The sequence below is a fragment of the Scomber japonicus genome, chromosome 3 (genome assembly GCF_027409825.1).
Source record: "Scomber japonicus isolate fScoJap1 chromosome 3, fScoJap1.pri, whole genome shotgun sequence".
Classification (NCBI taxonomy): domain Eukaryota; kingdom Metazoa; phylum Chordata; class Actinopteri; order Scombriformes; family Scombridae; genus Scomber; species Scomber japonicus.
Window position 1 is genome coordinate 14,704,869 of NC_070580.1, and position 25,000 is coordinate 14,729,868.

The following is a 25,000-nucleotide window of genomic DNA, read 5'->3' on the forward strand; positions in this document are numbered from 1 at the left end:
TTTCCTGGGTAGCCAAAAAACTAAAGATAAGTTTTTGCCCTGTGTCACACCACAATACAGCTCCACTGAGAGTCATTTTGAACAGATGGAGAAGACGATTGCAACGGCACACAGGCTGAATTTTTAAAAAACAGAGACGCATTTTCTGTTTCAGGACTGTTAGAAACACAAAATACAACTCTACGGGGTGTAAAAGCTTATCAGCATTCAACAAATCTGCAAAGTTGGTCTTCCATTCCTCGTCAGCATTGAGAGCAAAATGGGAAGACAGGTTAAGATGATGTTCATGTCCACGAAGGTGTGCTTTGAAAGGGATTTCAGTACCAAGGTCACTGGTTAAAAAAAAAAAAAGAAAGGAAAAAAAAAGAGAAAAGAAACGTCACTCTGGGACAAATACTGTGATGTGTGTTCTTTGATCGTCGAGCACTGTGCGCATGTGTGTGTGACTGTTTGCATGTATGAGTGTGTGCGTGTGTGTGTGTGCGTGCGCGCGTGTGTGGGCGTGGGTGTTTGCGTGTGTGCCGACGCATGTGCAACGGGCTTGTTTGATGTGGTGGTTCTGGTACATTTCAAAGGCGAGGCTCTGATGAGAATTCTTCAGAACAGCAGGGGGAGGGGAGGGGGTTATAGCCAGGAGGGGTGGGGTTTAAACGCTGATTGGCATTCATAGCAGAGACGCCGGAGTGCTGCTAAAAAAGAAATTAGGCTTTAACTAAGCTGCACCATTCAGCTGTTTAACTAAGCTGCTGCACCGTTCAGCTGTTTGAAATTCTGTCTTCTCAGGCCTTCTATTAATAAATGCATAATTGATTAGGGGGAGCATACGTGCCTGAACACACTTCCTACTGACACAAACACACACATGCTCAGATACCCGACACACTCACATGAGCACACACACACATAGAACCCGCTCCTGTCCTGCTACAGTACTTTTCTCTTATCTTGTATTTGTTACCTTGTTCCATCTCTTGTCCTTGCAATAGTCTCACTTGCTAAATCTTATTTCTTCTCTCTTGTAAGTTTCCTTTTTTCCTTCATTAACTGTCTCTCTCTCTAGCTCATCATCTCTCTGCCTCTCTCTGTCTCCCACTCTGACCCTCCCACCCCACCTATCACTCTTTTTTTTCCTCGCTCTGTCGTCTGCCCTCAGGTAGAGTATAATTCCTATCTTCCCAAGGGAGTCATGAATGGACGCCCTCTACTCAAATGCTTATCAATAACCTTTGAGTGCTCGCTCTCTTTGACTTCTGAGCGGCACACCGGTTGGGCATGCACTCACAAACACGCGCGCACACACACACACACACACACACACATACACACACACACACCAGGGGATCTATCTTTGTGTGGACACTTTGCAGCAGGGAAATGGTATTTTCCTGAGGCGCAGTGGGATTTTTTTTCCTCACCTGCGTCTATTTAGTATTTTGGTGATTCTCCATGCACAGAGGATGAGAGGTACAGAAGGGACAGAGCCATATGTAATCTAGTGTCATGATTGACCATGTTTTGGTTGTGGTGCACTCTTTCTGATCTCTAGAAAAAGTACACAAACCGCTCTTATTCATGTTTTGCTTGTCTGTTTTACTTTTTATATATATATATATTCTTCCACTAGTAACACATATTACACCGATTTTTCAGATTTAAGGCTGGCATTGTGTTATTTTTCTTACTATCAACATATCCCATAAAAATACCAAAAAACACTTTCTTCTACTTTCTTTCCTGCCCTGTCTTTGTCACTAAACTACAATCCATTAGTTGCTACTGAAAATGTAAATCCTTATCATCCAATAAATGTATATTGTTTTAAAATAAGAGTAAGAAAATTCCTAAAACAAGAAAACGTTATTCAAACAGAAACAAAAGTACAGCCGACTATTTGTAGCCACATATTTGATGTGTAGGTGAGTCATTTATGGCAGCAGGGTGGTGTATGTGGGAGTGATATCAAGAAGGTGAGAGTTAACTGATTTTTTTTTACCATCTTATGTTACCTCACCTGTGTGATGGTGTGTGCATTATTGTGACTCCAAATAAAAAGGTGCATCATTACACACAGAAAACCCAATGCTCCGAGGGTCTTCAGTTTGTCCAGAAACATGAATTCAACTTTCAAATTAAACCTCATCTGCTTGTAGCTGCATTTGAGCTTATGTAAATTAGCACTTGCGCCTCTGCAGCCCCTGTACAAGAATGTTAGTTTCCTCTCAGGAGGAGTTAGTCTGGAGTCTCTGCTCCATTACCAAACCGTCTGTGTAACACTGTGGGGAGAGTCATTGCTTTTAGAGGGGATAAGAAATGCCCATGTGATTGACCACAATTGCTACCAACCCCAAATGTACAGATAATGTATGATAATGGATTCTTCCTAATCCAAATCTGTTTCCGTGTGGGCCTCAGGTGCACTTCGCACCTCCACCGACTGTCCTAAAATTAAGTCATTTGCCACTCCCTCTGTGCACTGTGCACTTAACTATCCTGTGTACTTGATTGATAAAATTAGCAACCATACAGTTCTATATTTAACTACATATCACCCATAATTAAAAACATATAAGATAGGTTTATATTGAGATGACCTGGACATATTTGATTTAGTTGGTGTAGCAGTGTGTTTTTTTTAAATTAGGTATAGCATGCTTACTGGGAGTTAAAAGATATCAGCCACAGACATCTTTTTTCACTGCTTTGCCACACATTATCAGCTGTATTTCTGATTAATCAAAAATGTCAAAGATCATTTTCTTTTAACAAAATGAGTTAAAGCCTCTGATGTCGTTCAGAGGCCTTAACAAATTCAGAAGCTTAAAGGAACATTTCACCAATTTTCAACCTTATCTCTAGCTATCAGAATTACGGATATAGTGTGAAAAATGCCTGCAGTTGTTGTCATGTTTTCTGTGTCTGTGGCCGGAGCTGCAAAATCTGCTGTTCTTCCGTCACTAGCGCGGTCATCTCACGTACGGTGACGTAGTTGGGAACAAGGAAGATCTACAGGCAATGTTTTTCAGTTTGGATCTGGGTAGCCAGGGGTGTGCTTGTTTTGCAAACTACTAATGTCTCCAAAAGCGAAAATGGTACGCCAAAATATGTGTGCAGAGGATGTATAGACAAGGTTATATTTTACAGTGATTTGGCTGACTCGGTTATTCAGCCATATTTATTGGAGTCAGGGTATACGGCTCAAGAAATGCAGAGAGTGGAGAGAGTCTGAGGCTGCGGCTGTATTTGGGGCTTGGGTGTCAGAAACTTGTCCGCAATTCATCCTGGTATATGTACGTGCTACCAGCAGGAAAACTCAGCTTTCCCGGTCAATATAGCAAGCACTAAGGTTTTATTGCTTAAACTCACTACATTTACCATCTACACTGATTGGACATGCATATAATATGTGGTGAAAATTTCCTTTAAGGTCACATCAAGTCATTAAAATGATACACAATGCTATTTTATGCAGCCAGATCCCAGAGATGATGTGTTTTGGTATTCTCCTCTCACTATGTCTCTGTGTCTGATGAGAAATTTCTCTCCTATTCCTCCTCATCCCTCATTTATCTTCCTTTATCTTCACCCCCCTCCCCTTCTGCTACAGATGAGCCGGGCCAGCTGAAGATCTACCTTCCTAAGAAGCTGCTTGAGTGTCTACCGAAATGTTCCTCTCTGCCCAAGGAGCGCCATCGCTGGAACACCAACGAGGTGAGAATGAGACACACTCAAGAGGGAAATATGCGTGACAGTGAGATGAACTCAGTGTCTTTTTGTGCTGGTGACTCATCTCCAGCAAGCACAGCTCCACAAACACAAGGGCATCCTTTCATTACGGGACCTTAAAACAGTGACCCAAGGAAATAAATAAAAAACAACATGAACTCAGAGCCATAATCCCACCGACAGTACCTTCCATTTGGCATGTTGCTGTCTATTTCACTTTGTAATCCAAACAAACTCTGGGTTAAGGCGTAGGAAACAGGGGCTCCTGGGTCTGAAACTACAGGGCTTAGAGGCTAAGAAAGAAGAAATAAGGCTACAGATTGAATGTCTCCACTGCTGAGTGTTACCGAGTCCAAAAAAGCCTATGGTCAGTACAATAAAGATTGTTGTCTGAACCTCACATTGTTGCTATGCAACCACAGAAAGCTGTTAAATGTGCGGCACATTTCTGCTCAAAGTTGTTTTTTTCTGATGTGCCTTGTGTTAGGTGTGGAAATTATGATTTTGTTACAGTGTGTAATGTTGTCTTCCAAAAAACAAGAAATTGAAGAAAAATGTAAAGCTGACAGGTATAAACAACAGAAGCAGTGCCCATGCACTCAGATGATTTGATCACAAAAGCTAGTTAAAGGAAATATAACGTTAATACAGGGCTATGTTTTCCCTGCTCTGTGCCAAATTTAGCATAATATTTATAGCATGAACAATAGAGAACTTCAATTCTGCTGGTGGATAAGTAGTACAGTGTAAAATGGGGACAAATTAGGTTCGGACAAGTCTTAACTCAAGGCCAGAGATAAACCTGAGCTAAACATTTGGGGTGTGAAAAGCTTTTCAGAGTTGCATGTTGTTGCAGACTTAAGCTGTTAGCTCAGGGAAGTGTTTGATGGGTGGAAATGGATGCAGACATTTATCGTCAATAGCTCCTTGTTTATGCATTGCACAGCTCTCCACTGGTGGTTTGCTCCATCCATTGTGATGTGGTTGGCCTCTACTGAGACATTTTCTCCATGTGCAGGCTGTGCACTCCATTATGGATGTGTGTTTGTGTGTTTGTGTTATTGATTACCAAGTCCAACATTATTATGCAATGCAAAGCTGATTTGGCCTGTGGTTTTTCTCTCAGGAAAGTCATTACATTTTTCATGCAATCCATCTCAATGAAGGTCATACTAGGAGTTAAGCACGGCGCCTACTGAACAGTGTGCTCACATGAATAGTGTGTGTGTCTGTGTGTGTGTGTGTGTGTGTGTGTGTGTGTGTGTGTGTGTGTGTGTGTGTGTGTGTGTGTGTGTGTGCGCGTGTGTGTGTGGTTCAGAACAACGTGACCGCTGCTGGTTAGGGACTTCCACACATCAGCCTAACCAAGGAGCAATTGTACACAAGGTGCAGGGACTAGACCAGAGCACCTTGTTGCTGCCCTCCTCTCCTGCCCCGTTCTCCCGCTTTCTCTACATCAGTCTCCCTTCCAACTTACCAGCTAGTCCTTTCTATCTTTATCTTTCATTGCCTCCTCCCCCCACTCTCTCTTTCTCTCTCCATGGCTCTCTCTCTGATGAGGAGGTACAGACTCAGTTCAGGGGGAGGTTGGGTGTCCCTCAGCGAATTCCTTCAAAGCTCCTCTTCCACCCAGGCATAAAGTTTCCTGCATACTTAAACACTCCATTGTGTCTGCTGCTGCTCCTCTCGCTTCGTGCTTTCGTAGGGGGAGCTTTGTGTATGCTTGCTTGTGCGTCTAGCGCTTGTATGTATTTCAGTCTGTTTATGTGTTTGTACATATGTGTGTGAACGCGTCTGTTAGAGATATGCAAAGCGCCAGATTATTGCGGTCGAGTATTTTGTAGCTGCTGCAACGAAATAATAGATTTCTTTTTCCTGTAACAATGACAACAGTTTTCGTCAGCAGCTCATTGAAAAGTGAAATCGTCATTGATCATCAAATTGTAGACACATATAGGCTTTATATGTCCACTGTAGATTGTAGTGTAATAAAATTTTATGTTTCCAGGCATATTTCCAGACATATTTCCCAACCAATCAGCTGTCAAATCAGCTGTCAAATTTGAGGCTTTCAATTTATTTATTCAGTCACATCTCTACTGTGTGTGTGTGTGTGTGTGTGTGTGTGTGTGTGTGTGTGTGTGTGTGTGTGTGCGTGCGTGCGTGCGTGCGTGCGTGCGTGCGTGCGTGCGTGCGTGCGTGCGTGCGTGCGTGCGTGCGTGCGTGCGTGTGTGTGTGTGTGTGAAAAAGCTGAAAATGTAATCTTTTCATGGTCTGGATGCTGCTCAGAAAGTGTGGTGATGTGTTATTGACAAATAGTGTGTTTAAAACGCCCAGTAATGATTTGCTGTATAGACACACTTGTATGTGTGTGTTTTTGTGTATTACATCTTTACTAAAAGAATTGGTCTTGTGCTTGTCCTCACACTGTTTGGGTGGTGGGTTTTCTGCATGATGTTTATTAATGTCTGCATGTAGAATTAGGATTATCCTCAGTGTGTGTGTGTGTGTGTATGTGTGTGTGAGTGTGTGTGTGTGTGTGTGTGTGCGTGTGTGTGCTTGTGTGTGTGTTTCTCTGGGAATAAGAAGAGGAGAGTGTGATAGATAAAGATAAAGAGATTACCATTCTGAGGATGGCTCTGATTAAGTCAGCACCAATTCTAACAAGTCTTCATCTGATTTGTCCTTACTCTCACCTTTTTTCTTGGCATGCACATGTCTCTGTAAGTGTGTGTTTGTTTTTATCACACATGTGCACGATCGCATGAGATCCTATGATCTCTGTTTTGTCACGCATGGCTCCCCCCGACACCTTGGCCTCCCATGAGCACTGAGCTGTAACCCCATACATTTTTACCCCGTCCACTCCTCCTCCTCCTCCTTTCCTCTCTTCTTTCCCTTCGCTTCCCCTCTCTTCCTCCCTCTCTCTCTCTCTTTTGTGTATCTACTGATGTGTGAAATTATTCTGGGATGGAGGGATGGATTCCTCCCCGAAGGGCTGAGCGGAGTCGTGAGCCTTTTGTTCAATAATAGATTGGGGGTGTATGTGTATCTGTCCATAGTAATAGACTATAGACTAGTTTTAGATAACAAATCACACTCAGGTGGACATATGATGGTAGAGCCTGTTTTATCCCTCCCTTGGGAATGACTTGTTGTTTGGTTTCAGCAAATTCTTTGGACCAGCAGAATAACTTTTTCTACGTTAGACAAAGACAAACTTTAGAGTTTGGTCCTGGGACTCAAGCTCATGAAAATATGATTACTCTTGTGGGGACTCTTGACTTTCTGACTCATATTTTAAGAAGCAAGACTGAGCTGAATAACAATAAAATTCCTTTCCAAAAGCTTAAATTCAAACACACTCATGCCATGTGAATGCGCACGCCACTGAGTGATCTAATGTGCATTTTAAAGGCTTCTGTCATTGCACAGACGACAGCCATCTGCACCACAATGCTTCTGCATGCGTGTCTGCTCCGCATGTCGCTCAACTGTATGGGTGTAAAAAGAGAGGTGTAAGAAAACCGCATTATTTCGGCATTAATGATATGTAATGATATGATATGAAACATGCAGTGTTTTATTGTAGACCTCTGCTACAATTAAGCTGTGATTTATTGGTAGGTGTTTGGTGTGAAGGCAGCTAGTTGACAGTTCACACACGCTCATGTCTGGCTGTGTCGCCGCATGACACCAACATGATAGCCTGAATGAAAAGCAGATCAAAAAGCATATACATTTTAGACCACTGGCCCATCTGCCTTCTGTAGACGTGTGTGTGTGAGTGTGTGTGTATGTGTGCGCATCAAGGGGAGGTGTTGCCATGGTAACAGATTGGATGTGTGTCTTTGTGTGTGTATTTGTGCTAATGGTTTGATCGATGTTGCAAGTGTGACACAAACGCCGTTCATGATTGTGCAGTACATTGAAGGTGATAAGAGAGACGTGAAATTGTCAATTCGTCTGCTCTCGATGCCAAACATGTACGACAGACAAAAAAGAAAAAAAAGAATAAAGAGAAAAACAGTTGTCGAAGGACAAAAGCTCTAAATCTGAGGTAGAAATGTCAGGAACCCACTCACAGTCACCTGTGCGTACTGCGGCTTCTCGGCTTGTGTACGCTTCAGTTTCCAGCCCAAACAAAGCTTTGCGCGTGTGTGTGTTTGTGTCTATGAGCGTGTGCGTGCACATGTTTAATTTATTATTCGTGTCATTACGGTTGTTTGTGAACCATTAAATAGATACATTGAATTAAATATGCATGCATTGTATTCCTACGTTTCTTTGTAGAGATATTTCCCTTTTTTTCCCCCCGTAGGTAAAACATGACGCAGGAGAAAGTTACACAGGAGAGACCACGTTAAATGTCAGACTTCGTGGAAAAAATACTATAGATCCATTATGGAAACCCAGAACGATATAGTTAGCTGACAGCCATTTTCAGGCCTCCATGTTCCATTTATACTGTGGTGAAGGGTGCCCTTGATTTATGACTTTGATGTGTGAATTGCTAATGTCCAGCTCACACTGGTGCGGGGCCGGGAGAGGCTGACACTCTCCATTTTGTCGGCTGTGTCAGAACAAAGACAAAAGTAGTGTGCCTTTGGAAACTTACGGAAAGTTTCAGGTTTTTTTTTTTAAATGAAATGGGAGTGCCGCTCGTGCATTTGTTAGATAACATGTTCGTGAGAGACTTGGAGTGTATCCGTGTCAGTGTGTGTGTGTGTGTGTCCCAGAGCCTGCCTATGGCTGTAACCTCTCTAGTTGACATTGAGCTCTGTGCTGTTGCCGTTTACCAGAGTAAAGTATGGTTTAATGAGGGGGCAAAGAAGCCAACACACACACACACACACACACACTCACACATGCATGTGCACATGTATACACAAACACACACACACACACACACACACACACACACACACACACACACACACACACACCCGCACACACGCGCACATACACATACAATACCAGAGGGGTGTTTCACAGCTCCTTGTGTTTGATTCCTATTCTTTTATTTTTAATCATTCCTCTGTCTTTTGGGTTGAGAAATATTTTATGTTTGGAGAGCGCCAAGTTATAATCACTAATTAGTCCTCCAGGCTATCTCTCTCCCTCCCGCTCTCTTTTTCTCCTCCTCTTTGTCTATCTCTCCATCTCTCTCTGAGCCAAGCATAGCCCAATTAACACCCAACGTCATTTTGTGTCTGTTATGACTTCCATTTTCACTCAAACTCCAGACGTCCATACTGTCCTGCTGACCAGACCGACAATATGAACTAAATGTGCAGCAATGCAAATAATCAATTAGATTAATTCTATTCATAAATGTAATTTCCTTGCTGATACGTTTAATCAACCCACACGCCTTTCATTTGCAAATGGAACTGCATATGGTAAATTGGACGTGTGCATAGACGCTTCATCTATTGTTTGGATCAGTATTTCAGCGACTTTCACTCGTGTAGATATTTCTGCACACACAAGTTCACAAGAGGGTGGGATTAACCAGGTTTTACAAGTCTAGTCTGGGAAAGCCAGGTGTCTGAGGTAGGAGTTAGTGATTATTCTGCTAGTCTCTCCTCTCCTCTCCTCTCTTCTCCTCTCGTCTCTTCTCTTCTCCTTTCCTCTCCTCTCTTCTCTTCTCCTCTCCTCTCCTCTCCTCTCCTCTCCTCTCTCCTCCTCTCTACTCCTCTCCTCTCCGTCCCCAACTTAAAGCCCCACATTTTCCTCCTGTTCTATTTTCTCCATGTCGCACAGACCCACTATTTATCTTGCCCACTATAATTTGACACAAAATATTGTTAACTGGAGACACAGAAATATATTAAACAGTGGGAATGTGTGACTGTGAGTGTGGGGGTGTTGTGTATGTGCCAGTGCTCGTTTGTGTGCGCCTGCATGTGTGTGTGTGAGTGAGTGTGTTCTTGTTAGATTCACAGCACAACCAGAAGGAAGTGAATGACCAGCAGTGTCTGCCGTAATAAGAAGCCAGGCAGCAAAGTGGATACAATACTTTTTGTATCTTTAAATGTCCCCATATAGAACTGCTGTAATATCTGAGTCCTGTGTAAATTAGATTTAATTCATTGGAGACGGATAAAGCATTAAAATGTGTATGTGTGTGCATAACCGCACACACTGAGATGGTTCTTGTACTCCTATTTCGAGTCCTTGTACGGTATGTGTAGAGCTATGTCTAGATAACTTTATAACTTTATTTAACTTTGATAACTTTCTGCTCATCAGACTTTACAAGAGCTACTGGAGTCAAGTGTGTTTCTACAGCAGTACACTGCAATTTTGAATGTTTACATCCCCAAATGGCAGCAAGATGTCAACAAAACATTATGCTGTAAATAAAGCACCACAGGTGCTGGAACCCTATTGATTTTGATGAGGTTTTTCCTTAGCCTCTTAGTTTTCTGACTTAATAATATCTGGAGCTCAGAGACTTGTAAAGAAATATGCCTAGTTCAGAATTTTTCAAGTCAATTTATATTTTATTCTCTCTGTTCATGTTTTACGAAGGTACGTTTCAGTCAACCTTTTTTTTCATACTCCATAGGCAGCTCTAGTTTGTCATGGTGGGTTTTATGCAAATTGTGGCACACAAGTCCAACAGTACTTGACAAGAAAAACATCTGTACATTTTTCTCAAGCTACTTGTGCAATTGTTTAATCCAAGTCTGGGTATATATTTGTGTGGTCTGCAGGTCTGAAACACAGGCAGCACTACCCTGATGCCCAGTTTTTATTCATGCTCATTTGCTGTTGCTCTCTCTGCGGCAGTCTCCAGACTCACAATTATTAAGCAACATTTTTCTGTAAACTCATATGATAAGTATGCACTGAGCACATCTGCAGACACCCAAGACTTCACTTAAATGAGCTCAGCATGAGTCATTTGATAGGTTTTTACAGACTATTGGCACTACTTTATTGTTGTTTAAGGATTACTGCATTGTGCACCAGCAATAATGGACTGGAGCTGTGCATCCAGTGTGGAAATAAATGATCAATGTGAAACTGTAAACTAACCTCAGTTCAAAACGTACCTACTGCACAGCAGTGTGTACAGTACCAGTCAAAAGTTTGAACACACTTCCCATTCACTTGAAGGAGAAAATCGTGTCCAAACTTTTGACTGTACTGTATGTCCCATATTTGGTAATATTTGAAGTCTATGTCATACAGTATCACATCAACCACACAATATACCAAAAGATTTTGACATATTGATCAATAACATGTGAAATATGGCCCTCAGATGAATATACGTAACATGAACTCAGTGTGTGTTTCACTGGTTTCATTACTGCATTGATAGCACTCATCTGTTTTACATTGTATGTATTTTTCTGCTGTTGTTAGCACAGTGTTGATCCAGACTTTACAGCATTTTGCACTCTGCATATTTTGACAGATTATAGTTACAGCACTATTATTCCTAGTGTGTCATAATATTTGAAGCTGAGCTCAATTCAAATATTTGGGATGTTCTCCAGTGTGCACACACTTGTGTTTTCCATGCAGAGTTGCCTCTGTACATTTTACACACACCATCATTGACTGCCTACCTCATTGCTAATCCAGACATGTAAACATTTGTAAAGGACGCAAAAATGAAATTGGCAGAGAATATGCACAAAGTCATACTTCAGGAGAACGATTTGCAAGGGTAGTGCATCAGACAACATCTGTTCAAATGGAACGTTACGGTGAGGTCAAATTGTCAGTTTTGTTCGCTGTGATATTGCGTAGATCTGAGTGTGTTGTCCTCATGAGCTTCAACCCACTAATGGCAGACTGCAGCTCTATTTTTAATTAAAACTGGAAAGATTATGCGACGGTGTAATTGTATTGTGAGCGCAAAATCAATGTTATTTATTTCTTAGAAAAAATACAACATAATAAAAAATGTCAAGTTGCTGTGTGTTTCAACACTTTAATTGCTTTTTACTCATTATCAATTTGCTCTCTGGACATTTGATTTGATAACAGAGGAGTGTATTGGGGCATAGTTGATATTAATGTTTAGCAGAAATGTGAATTATCAAGCACTGAGCGTATCAATATTTAGCATTCACTGGTAGCATTTCTTAAGGTAAGTCGATTAATGTCTGTGTTTCTTTGTTAATGAGAGGTGAAGTCATGTTATCGTGGAAATCTCCTGCCGTCTTTACTGCACATCAAACAGTGTTCATCAACAGGTGTTTGGCCTCATGGAGTTTTGTTTCAGTGAACTCTTTAGAATCACAATTAAAGCCTTTCAAATTTGAGGAAACCTTGTTGTGTGCAGAAACGTTTTCATACATAAATGTAAGTAAATTCAATGTTTAAAAAAGATTAAGAAAAAGATAAAATAATAAAAAGGCACGAATTTCTGATTACTAAAAGTGCATCTCGTCTCTCAAAATGTTAAAAGGCATAAGGTACGTGGGGAAAATATTAAATTAATCCAACGTACATTTTTCCAGTTTTTCTGACTCTATAATGGTGCTCAGTTGTATCTCTCGTGTCTCGCAGATCTCAGTTTATTACAGGAGCTAAGCCAAATGGGTAATTTAGCTGGCTTCTACATTGTATCCACAATAAAACACAGTGAGTGAACGGTGAATCTCTTGGTGCTGTGACGAGCATTTTCCACTAACATTATCCTGGAAATGTACACATTCACAAGATTTACCCTGGGAGGTGTATACATTTACTTGTAAATATATTTTCCCACAGTTGCCGTATTATATATAGGGTGAGATACTGTGTGTGTGTGTGTGTGTGTGTGTGTGTGTGTGTGTGTGTGCGCTAGTGCATGCGTACGTGCATGCGTGTGTGTTTGGTCGTGGTTGTGATATTTCAACAATTGCACTCAGGAGACCAAAGTGTGTGTCCAGTGTTTCTTCCTATCAAAGTGTAGTTTTCTGTAGCATCACAAATTTCTCCGTCTCAGTTCTCGTCTCCCTCCCTCACCCTCCTCCCTCCTGCTGATGTATGGAATGTCTACTCTCATATGGAGTGTGTTTGTAAAAGTCACGGTAATCAAATTTCACTGATTCCCAGGGGATTAAACAAGGTGGCATTTGTGTGTGTGTGTGTGTGTGTGTGTGTGTGTGAGTGAGTGAGAGTGCTTGTGTGGGTTCTGTCTCTCTGCATATATGATATTAGCTGTGTACCAAGTTGTGTATTGTAATGCAGCTGTGTCATTAGTCTAAGACTAGCTCAGCTGTAATATATCATCCATCATCTTGTACTCTAAGGAGGCAACTATATAAGGGATACTTATGCCGCATTTGCATACATTTCTTTTTTTTTTTGAATGCACAGTGGAAGATGGTGGGTGGGGGTGTTGATATACTTCTTGCCATATTAGGTGAAAGCATATAACTTGTATCTATGCCAAGGGGCAAGGACCAGGAATAATGTTCATTCATGCCTTTGGGTGTTTGACAGTGAAGGTTTTTGCTAACAATAACTCTGGTTTCTTTGAATAAAAAATTAAAAAAAGAAAGCTGAAGAGATATCAATCAGTCCCAACAATTCAATTATTATTTATTGGAAGTATTCTATCACTACTCCAGGAAACAAGAAAAACATGGCAACAACAAGATGTCCCAGCTCAAAAACAGCTATTACCTAGTGTTAGGCCTAACTACATAATTGCCTCTTGTTGGCAGCATTTCATGTATGTTCTGGCAGTATGCTTGTATATGTAGCTTGCCAGCTAGCAAGTCATAACTTTGCCCAATACACATCAACACACCAGCATCAGACTGTAAACTAAGCTGCAAGTTTCTTTCAGCTATAAGGTGTCATTACACGTTGAACTAGGAAGTCACAGTCCATTACAGTTCATATGGGGTGGAAAGTTACCCGGCAGGCAATGACTGATGTCAGTCTCCTCCTCAATTTCTAAAAGTGCACTACATTAGAGCAATCATTATTATTAACCGTCTGTGCCAAAAATGTATGCATTTAATGGCTGAAAAGAAGCAGATTTAAGCAAACACAGGTCGTTACAGTTTCTATAGACAGCAGTAATACACATGGAAAAAGGTAGCTGTCTACTCTTTCAACAGTAAAAATGTTGGTTACATTTCTCAACCCCCTGTTATTTATTTATAAACATGTTCATCTTACATGATATAGAAGTTTAAAGATAGCTAACATACTTTGGCGCCCACTGCATGAGTCACAGTAGTTGAAGAGTGGGTGTTGACACCGGGCTCTACCCTGTGCATTGCATCATCACTGTACACACACTGTAGTCACTGTGAAGAGGAGCCCCTTTGGATCTATTGATATACTATACCGCACACTTATAAACTATTAATGGCATAGCATATGCTCATCACATATTATCACTTCCATCATCTCGCTGTCCATGTATTTCGTTAGCTATGGATGAGTACAGTGGTTTCAGTGGTAAGTGAAAGTCATGGACAAATTTCAAGATAGTCTACATCAAACTGAATTCAAAATGAAACAAATCAATGCCTTTTACCACAAGATGCAATAAAGCAACTTCAGACACTGCCCAAATTTTGCTGACTCCTGATTTGTGGTTATGACTGTTCACATCAACAAGAAATTGTGTCCTGGGATTCAGAAGAAAGGAAAGTGTAGCCATAGATGTAAACGTGAAATCTGCAGAGAAGGGATTAAATTAGACTCCACATATTTTTCTATGGTTTCTTGTATCATTTAATTATCAGTAATCAATGGCAGTTGGCCGAGCAAAAAGCTTTTAAAAAGTGTTATTTCTGCGTGAGAGGCGAATTTTGCTCATTCACTCCCAGACTTACAAGTACAAGCTGGCAATCATGAGAATTTGGGAATGCATTGGGACTTCTTTATTAAACCGTGTGAAAGGTATTTCACATTTTGCAATACCCTGAAAGAGTGAGTGCAGGGTCTGAAGTAACAGTCTATTCAGGTCTACAGCCCAGGGCTTCGTCCTAAGCAGAGACGGATCAAACTGCACAATAGTGGAAGCCAGTCAACAGAGCAGGTTAGATAACCTTTAATGTTTACTTTTACTTATGATTGTTTCAACTCTGTCTGTCTATCTCCCAGTATAGATCCCCCAGGTCTGTTGTCGGTAGAGAAGATAAACCACGATTGCAGACAATTTGTACATCTGTAAATTGATGCTTGTCTTTAGCAGTTTGTGTTTGAAGCTTGAGGAGAGTTAAATATGCATGGCTTCAACATGGGTGGCTCTATGCTTTTTTTCTTCTATCTTCCAAAACAACAAACAAATGACATGAAATCATTATTTGGATGAGACAAACAGAATTCTGAATTGATTTTTTTAGAGAGCGGACTCAACATGAGCTCCAGCAGTTAACTAGATTTGTTTGTTTCTTCTGAAATGGAGCAACAGTGATATTTACCGAAAGCACACACACACACAGACACACACACACACACTGCACAGGTGTGCAACCTCACACACACGCGCACACACATATGCTCCCATCTTTAGTTGGTTGAGGAGGAGACAAACATAAAGATCGCCACGGAGACCCATCTTTCAAATTTATTCATTAAACTCCCAAATGCTCCCCTTAACGAATGTAATTAGAATATGGTAATGAGAGAGGGCTGAACCAGGGAGTGTTGTAATATGCTTAGCAGCACAGAGGGAGAGAAGAGGAGAGAGACAGACAGATATAGACAGAGTGGGAAATAGAGTAAGGGAGTTAGAGGAGAGAGAAATAGAGAGACTGACTGACAGGGTGCCAATTTATGTCTTGTTGTAAACAAGTATTTATGCCAATGAGAGGTGGCACACACTATTTCTTCCTCTCTTCCACTACCTCTCCCTCTCTCTCTTTCTCTGTGCCTTTCTATCTCTCTCTCCTTAGCATACCAAACCTCCTCAATAACAATAACATCAACAATAGAAAAGTAGAGACGAGCCTCGGAGAGCAGAATGACTCACGCTGAGATGAGGCATCAGGGGTTAACACAACCCCTGGAGACTTCTTCATTGAGACACCGCTCCATCCTACCTTGTCTATTTCTCTTTCTCTCACTCTCTTCTCTCCACCTCCCAACGGCAAACACACATCCGTCATTAGAGATTTCAAATATACGTCTCTCTGTGTGTATATGTGTGCGTGCACCCTTTCCTGGTTAACTTTGTGGCAGTTTTTGAGGACTATGACAGGATTTATCCAAGATGCCCTGGTGCAGCAGGGGTCCTGGCATTGTGTTTGACACCACACACCTGTTGCCATCTTTGATGTGTTCACACCCCCCCTCCCCTCCCGCTGAGAGTGAGGGGGCCGTCTCCTCAAATGCAAATACAAGATGGGTGAAAGAGGACAGGTGAGGTGCGCAAAAGAGGGGAAGTTTTATATAAAAAAAAATATGATTGATGTTCCCTCTGTGGATTGGGGCTGACTCTTCCTTGCTCTCAGGTCTCTGCTGAAAAAAGTTTGTGCTACTTTTCACACTGTGTGTGTGTGTGTGTGTGTGTGTGTGTGTGTGTGTGTGTGTGTGTGTGTCTAGCCACATTTACCAATTGGACTTCTGTATATTGGCAAAAGGGAGATGAGAGGGAAGTGGGTGAGTTGGAGGGAGGAGAGAAGGGAGGAGAAAGTAAAGAGGTCAAACCAAACGGAGAGGGAGTGAGGGAGGGAAGGAGAGAGGAGAGTGACTATTTCATTATAAAGCCGTCACTCACACGGGCAGCAGCCACCACATAGATTCATCTGAGACCAAACCTGTGTGTGCGTATATGTGTGTGTGAATGCCTGTGCATCCTAGCATGCATTACTTTTGACATGGGAGTTATTTTTGTGTGCATGTACTGTATGTCCGACTTTGGGTATATGAATGTTGTTGTGAGAGTTGCAGTGTGACAAAGATGGATGTGACGTGCAGGTCCCTCTCCCAACCAGGTGACAGGGGAGGGTCCCCGCTGAAGGTCAGACCTTGCCCTCCAATGACAGACCAGCACCAAATGTGTGTGTGTGCTCACATCCATGTTTCACAGAGAGAACAACAGAAGAGACAGAAGGCCGGGACAAGTTTTATTTCCATATATTTATTTATTTTCACACAAGCGACTTTGTGTATTAATAGACAGCCCCATTTGTATGCATGTGTGTACAATCCTTTTATGTCCATGTGTGTGTTGCCCAGTGTGTGATGAGGTGTTTGTATGATAAACACAAGGCAAGCTTGAGAGGAATTCTGATCAGGGGCTTTGCAACAGTTGTTATGGAAACAGCATTAAGCAGTTGTATTAGCCAGTGGAGGTAATATAAAGGCTGTTGAAAGTAACAAACAGTGGGGAGTGAAGCAGTTTGGGAATATAATACCAACTACACATTATTGCTCTGGTTTACAATAAGCTTGATGAAATTTTATTTTGCGGCTAGAACAGAACAAAATTATCCTTGTCATAACTCAGTGTGTGACACTCTCTCTCTGTTGAGAGCTACACATTTTAATTAGCCAGGTTAGAGGAACATACTGCAAACGAGACGTTAATGGTCTGGTTTACAATAGCCGTTGCAACATTTACATCAGCTTCACACTATTTAGTCTGCATTCAGATTTCTCATTGCAACGTTATCTCAAGTTATCAGTCTTCAGAAAAGCAGCCATGGCTACATGACATTGGGGATTTTAGAGGTCACTCAGGACTCAGAGGAGATGCTAAGAGATGTGTCTGGTCACATTTCTGTCAATGGCTCTGGATAATGACATGCTCACAGGCACCTCTCAATTCTAATGTATTATTGATTATTACAGTTAGAATGAAATTGTATGACAGTGGGTTATACATATGTATATATAGGTTTAGCATGAAAGTGCTATTATTACACTTACATGATGAACCTCTAAAGCAGAAATATAAAAAAAAAAGTTCAATAAAAAGTAGTTTGAACAAATGGCTGAGATAGTGCTCCATATAAAACCACACAGAAGCATGTAGTCTGCAAAAAAAAGAACCCACAACAAAAAAACGGGGCAATTCTGTATAGAGTGTCTATTAACGTCAGACACTGACAGGGTTGTTCTGGGAAAGAGAGAGAACTGGTGGAGGTGCTCAGGAACAAATTACAGCATCAGCAGACCTCCCATGGTAATGCTAATGCAGTTTTTTCCTCCATATGTATATAAGACTTAACCATGCTCAAGGAGAAAGGCAAAAATGGATTCAGTAGCTGAAAAGGACACCTCAGTTTTCTACCTTCCATGCCACCAAAATAAACTGTTCAATGCCAAACGATTTCTGTGGCGAGGACCAGCGGCAGCCTTCATTTGAGGCACTTCGAATGGATGTGACAGTTCCAGTTTACAGACAACTCTGTTTTCCCCAGATCTCTGTCGGGGTGATGCTCATCATTAGACTTCAAATGTGCACGCACTCTCTCACACACACACACACACACACACACACACACACACACTCACACACACTAGCCTGTGGCCAGACCCTATAACGGAATCTCCCTGGGGAAAGCTCCTGGATAAGTCTGTTGCAGTGTAGGCGACCCCCCCACCCCCCACCCCCCTTCCTCCCTGCCTCCACTGGAAATCTCCCTGAGGCCTGTAAGAGAGTGTGTGCATGTATTTGCGTGTGTGTGCGTGCGTCTGTCTGTCTGCTTTTCTGTACATGCCACCAGTTTCTTGGAGGGAGATGGTCTCAGTGATGCGTGAGTGGGAGGCTGATTTCCCCAACTGCATCGCATGCTCCAATCTAACTTCCCACTCATGCTCTCTGCTTTGTTAGATATTTCTTAAGTAACTCCTGCTCTCTCTCTCTCTCTCTCTCTCTCTCTCTCTCTCTCTGTCTCTCTTTCTCACTTGCTCTCACACAGCGACAGACTGGATTAGGTGTGTGTTTGGAAAAGTGTGTGCACGCAGCCAGTTGGGCCTGTCGTAATGTATTATTATTACGTAGGCTCACACAGACATGCAGAACGTCTGGGTTTCTGGAGTAGATCCCTGGAGAAAGACACTTGTCCCTGTCCCTGTGTCTGGCACAGCGAACACACACACACACACACACACACACACACACTCACACACACACACTCACACACACACACACTCACATACATACACAGTATTCCTGAAGGGTCAGTGTGTCGCCAGGCATGCTCAAAGCGTTCCATCACCGGTCTCCACTGGGACAATAACTGTGACTTCCTGAGGACCGACCTTCACCATCTCACTTCTGTCACTCTTCACATGGGCGTGTTTGTGTGTATGTGTGTGTGTGTGTCTTGGCGAGGGAGTGAACTGGAGTGTGTGTCTCCACTGTGTGTGTGTGTGTGTGTGTGTGTGTGTGTGTGGGTGTGTTTTAGAGTGTGTGTCAGGCTGCCATTTCAGCTGACTCTTCTGTTTCTGGCTTTTTAATGGCTCTTATGGGGCAGGCCTTTAATTGCAAGTCTCTCTCCCTCGTTCTTAATCCTCCCATCCTTCTGTCTCTCCCAGCCCCTCGTCTCTTCTTCTCCTTCTCTCTCCTACCCGCATCCCACTGGCTGACAGTCACTAGGGGAACCCGAGTGCCTGGCCGGGGCTGTGGAGGCCATATAGGATATTGACTTGCTCTGGAGTGGTTTGGGAGGAGGAGAGGTGGCTGCCTGTCACAGCTAATGAATAGATGCATAAATGAATGAGGCAATCCTTGTGTGTAAGTGTTTGTGTGTGTGTGTGTTTGTGTGTGTGTGTCGGTAAAAAAAATAATGTGGCTGCATGCGTGCCCAACCTAAACTCAGCTCAGCGCAGTTTTATGTGGCTCAGACAGACAGACATTAATAGTGGCCAGCTTGATAGTGATAATTATTAATGGTGTCATGACAGTTCCTCCCACACAGGCATGCACACACACACACATACACACACACACATGCACAAATATAAACACACATATAAATGCATGATGAGGCAGTGGGGGGTTGGGACGTTAAGATTGAATGGAGGATACTAAAAAACAATCCAGTTAAGTGCCAGCACCCTCCAGCTGCTCTCTCTTTTCGTCTCTCCTTGTCTTTCTTCCCCTCTCCGTCTTTGTCCCTCCATCTCATCTGATCGTTGTGGAGCTGGAGTGCTCTCATGCCAAACTGGGACAAATATCTAAACACACAGACACACACTCATACACACAGAAAGAGACAGAGAGGAAGAGAAGGAGAGGAGGTCTGGAGTGGAGACTGTTGATCTGAGGGGGCAGATGAAGGAGTGCTGGAGTGTTGATGTCTTCTTCACTATTGCTTTGTGCCACATTTCAAACACTGATTGCCTTAAGAGGACAATTTACATTTCATAGTCTTTCACAACAAGTGGGTGCGATGGGAGTCAGAGATAGGGAGAGAGAGAATGATGTTTCAAGGAGGAAGCCAGGGGTGAGAGAGTTCACCGAGCAAAGGGAAAAGGCGATGTTGCATGAGTGACTAAAAAGCAGGAGGTATAAACAACGGTTTCTTTGGGCTGCATTTCTGTGTGTCTCTGTCTGTGTGTGTACGGACGTTTTGTTTTGCCTTACTCTCGGTAGAATGCACCTGTATGATTTGAACTTTCTTTTTCCTTATTGGATTCATGTGAGTGTGGAGGAAGAATAGAAATAGTGTGGAGACGAGAGCCGAGGAGATGAAAAGAGAGCCAGAGGAATTAAGAATCAAGTTAGGAGCAGGCTTTATCTGACGGGAAACTGTGAAACTGCAAAGTACAAGAAAACTTTTCCTATCAGCGCACTCTCTCAGCTAGTGTATGGGTCTGCACCCCCAGTGTGTGCGTGTGTGTTTATGTAGCATGTGTGTGTGTATTTAGGAGATAGCTTTTCCTCCCCAGTGGAGGGAGACATCAGTGTGTCGGTGAGTGTGATTGGTTGCTGGCCCTGAGGGTCTGTCCTCTATATCTGTCTCCTGACTGGCTGCTCTGTGACCAATCAGGCGCCCAGACCTCACCGTGGCAATCAGATAGTGACACACTCTCTGTGGGCATCAGCGGGTCATCTGGAAATACCTGTTATGTTTTATCTCCCTGTGACACACACACACGCTCACGCACACACTCCAATATAACCTTTCTGTCTTGTCTTTGTCTCTCCAGGAGATTGCTGCATATCTCATCACTTTTGAGAAACATGATGAGTGGCTGACGACATCGCCAAAAACCAGGTGAGGAGAGCGCAGACATTGGTTTCCACACATGCACACACACACATCACGTAGAAACACAGCATTGTTTAATCAGCCAGTGACTCGTGATGTTTTAAACCCAGTAACTGAGTGTCTCTGTTTGATTAAAACATTAGAGATGTACGTCAACTGTCTCCAAAGGGTCCTGCTTATGGGCTACTCTACATGTAGAGAACGCTTCAGAACATGGCCGGACTGTAAAGCACCTAGTCAGCTGGAAATGGAGTATTAATGAATGTAAATGTATTAGGATAAGTGATGTATAATTCAGACATAAAGGGGTGGGGGGAAAGTGTGTGTATATAAGATGGGGCTGTGAACGGGGATTCACATGCCAGAACTGAATATTCATCGATCCAAATGAACCATAGGTAGCTCTTTTCCTAGAATGGAGAGAGGAGTCAGGAAGGATGGAAGGAGAGAGAGAGAGAGAGAGGATGAAAGAATAAAGAAGAAAGGCAAATTTAATAATTCACAATTCACCTTATTGACATTTACTTTAGTTAATACAGATGTAGGTATGACAAAAAAGAGAGAAAGAAAGAAAAGGAAGTGAAGCGTTTTCTGATTACTGACATCACTGAAAGCCTGAGGTGATGCCTCCGCGCTCCCATTGTGCAAGCTGAAGGACTCTTCTCAGGAGCAGCCTGAGGCCAGCAGCACAGTTTATGTTGTGGATGGATTTCTCATTGATTGGTTGTGCTGCCGTATAGCCTCAGACTCCCGGCAGCAACAGCATCAGCAGTCATATTGGTGTTATTGAGCAGCAGTTAGATATAATCCCATTTACACATGACACGAGGCACGATTAGAACAGATTACACCTAATCCCATCAGATGGAAAGGAGCTCAGCTAACGGAGCTAGTGACATTTATGTGTGTGCGTGACAGTGCGTGCATGTGTGTTTGAGTCCATATGTGCGCATGCGTTTGCACATTTGTAGGAGCAATACTAAGATAACAATCAATGACCTTCATTTCTCCCCTCTCCGAAATACCTAATCAGTTCAAAGTAATAACTGTTACCTCCTCTCTCCTTCTCCTCTCACTTTTCTCATCTGCTCCTCCTTCTCTCCTCCCTTTACCAGACTCACTCACTCGCCCACTCTGTCTCTTTATCTTGCCGTCTTTTTTTTCCTACTCTCCTCCACTTGCCTTCTCTGTTTTCGCTCTGCTACACTGTTGAACGGTGGAAAAGCTTTTTATATCCCACACATCACAGCCCAGTTATAATCAATAGCATTTATGTCTGCTTGAATCAGAGAGTTTGCGAGGCACACGGGCATCGTCCATGTGCACGCACCTGCACACACACACTCGGGTCTATATTATATAGGGGGCCATTTTCTCCTAACCTGCCCAGTGGTGGACCAGTATGGCCGTATTATAAATATATATTGCCTTTATTTACACTCGATAAAATCATTCAGGGCTGGTCCTCATTTACAATGATGTTGAGTAAAAAGTATAAGATATCAAATAATAATGATAAAAATAAACAATCAATTTAGTATGCGTGTACAGTTAATAAAATATACAAGACACAGGATATAAACAAATCAATCAAACGTGTATATGGAAAGATAATAAAAGATTAAAACAGTTGCTAACAGAGGTTATGAGATTAGTGATCATAGATATAAATTGTCCACGCTTTACCAGAGTATTCATTTAATTCACATTTAATAGTGTTCCAGGCAGTCAGCGTTTAAAAACATAAAGGAGATCTTCCGAGCTCAGTACAAACTCGAGAAACTTGCAGTGTAAGCCAGTCATTAAATTGGGTGTGATCTGGTCTCGAGGACCAATCTAGCATAGATGTGATGTAAGATGGCAGCTTCCCAATAAGGGCCTTGTAGATTAATTACGTATGCTAGTCACGTCTCTCAGAAAGAGAAGACCACCCAACTTTTACATACAGGATGCAATGATGGGTGCTATAAACATCACCGGTAATAAACCTAAGAGCAGAGTAGTAAACAGTCTTTAAGGGCTCAAGAGTAGCAGCAGAGGCATGCCTGTAAATTACATCACCATAATCTATGACAGAAAGAAAAACAACAATCCTTTTCCTACAAAACACAGGAAAGTTGCTTTTATTTCTATAACATAAGATTGTCTATATGAAGTTTGAATGTGAGTTTGTCATCTATCCAAATGCCAAGGTATTTATATTCTGTAACTCTCAAGAATGGATCCTTATACAGTGGAAATATGTTTTTTCTACGGTTACCTCTAGCTCAAAACAATAATGTAAACTTAGTTTTGATTAGTTCAATAAAAGTTTAAGATCATTAAGTGCAGCTTGGAGAACATCAATATATTATTAATACAATACTGCTTTTGAACCCTCCCTGAACCCCTGTCAACACACACTCAGTCACACACACATCCTGGAAGTGCAATATAGTGGAACATATAAGCTACTGCTGCACTTTACAATTTATACATGTTATTACACATTTTTGGTGAGAAATCCTTAAGTTGTCAGTTTACCAGTGATTGTAGAATATTAGCCAGTCAAGACATTTTGGATACTGCTCTACAATTATTTGAATCACTCCTTTTGCCACCTTTATGCAGGGGGTCAACATGAGCAGTTCAGAAGCACCAGAATCCAGGAACTACACCAGTAGAAATAGAAAAGTTGTTGTGTTGGGTAAAAAGCTTCTATGTGGCTTCTATGTGTATATGTCACCGCCTACGAGAATGGTGATGTTTCTGCTTGGTACAGATCCAATTTGGGTCATTCTGAATTTGATAAGACTTTAGAGAATTTAACAGGAAAGATAAAGCGGTTACAGCAACGCCATTTTGGTAACTGTGTTTTGTTGGTTGAGTCCACGCCATTTTGAATTCAGTTGTTTTTGACAGTTGTTTTGACAGTGTTTGGCCTGTTCATCACAGCAACTTCCACACTGGACATAACCGTGTCTTGTTATGTTGTGTGACAGGCTTCTATGTGTCTGTGTGTCACTGTGACCGCCTACGAGAATGATGATGTTTCTTCTTTCTACAAATCCAGTTTTCAGTGACACTGGTTAGCTGTGTAAAAATAGGTCATGTGTAGCCAAAGAACATAGAAGGTTCAGTTCAAAGACACACAGCAACCAACTTTTTGATGTGTTGGGTATAACCTGGATGCTTGTGTCTGACCCATAAGGTGTTTCAGATATGTGCTGATTATCATCTGGTATGTTATCTGACAGGATATCTGACTGTTTCTCCTTTTAATGGTGAAAAATTATTTGAAATTGTAATGAAGTTATAGATGTTATATTATAGAGTTTAAGAAACTTTATAAAGATACTCACCTGGGACATGTCTTGACATTCGTCTTAGGCTGGATTTATGCCAGACCCCTGAACAAACACATTTTGAATATATACATTTTAACACTATATGTCTACTGAAGTTGTTCTCCTGTCACTGCACTGATCTCAAAATACACAAAAACAGCAACAATATTCACTGCTTAAGAGACACTTTTAATAATAGTGTGATTTATATATATATATATATGTATATATATATATATATATATATATATGTATGTATATATATATATATATACATATATGTTAAGGTTCACAGATCTGGTCAGTGCCAATGAGGCAAAATTAAATATTGTCATGTAATCTGAATTATATCACATATATGACACATGGTGCAATCAATCTCACTCTGAAAAAGTGAGATAGCTGTCTTCAGTTTCATAATGATGTTGTCATTAAACTGTGAAAAATAGTTGGTATAGTAGAACTATGCTGTATACCAGGACCATTTTCTATAGGTGTCTATAGAATGGTTAGTCATACCACATAACACAGCGCATATATCCACCTACTGCCTTTTGCCAATTCATTTAATATCTCCTCTGCATTTATAGCCAAGCCACTTGAAGGAGGATACAGGTCCTACACACCAGAGGCACTTTTCAAAGACAGATACTGTTGCACACACTAGGCAGTGTTTTTGACACTGTTGCAAATGTTTTATTGTAACATTCAGTGTTACCAGACAGACTGAGGACCAAGACATTTCATATCCAAAGGTTTATATGGTTATATATTTCCATCAAATGTCTACATGACATTCAATTTACC

General features: G+C 41.7%; 1 protein-coding gene across 1 annotated transcript in view; it reads left to right on the forward strand.

Annotated features, from left to right (window-relative positions):
• LOC128355055 (calmodulin-binding transcription activator 1-like) overlaps positions 1-25,000 on the forward strand; it is a 55,109-nt gene that overhangs the window by 4,336 nt on the left and 25,773 nt on the right. Inside the window, exons 3-4 of the mRNA XM_053315215.1 lie at positions 3,605-3,708; positions 20,806-20,873. Of these exons, the coding sequence (XP_053171190.1) occupies positions 3,605-3,708; positions 20,806-20,873 (172 nt within the window). The remainder of the gene's footprint in view (positions 1-3,604; positions 3,709-20,805; positions 20,874-25,000) is intronic.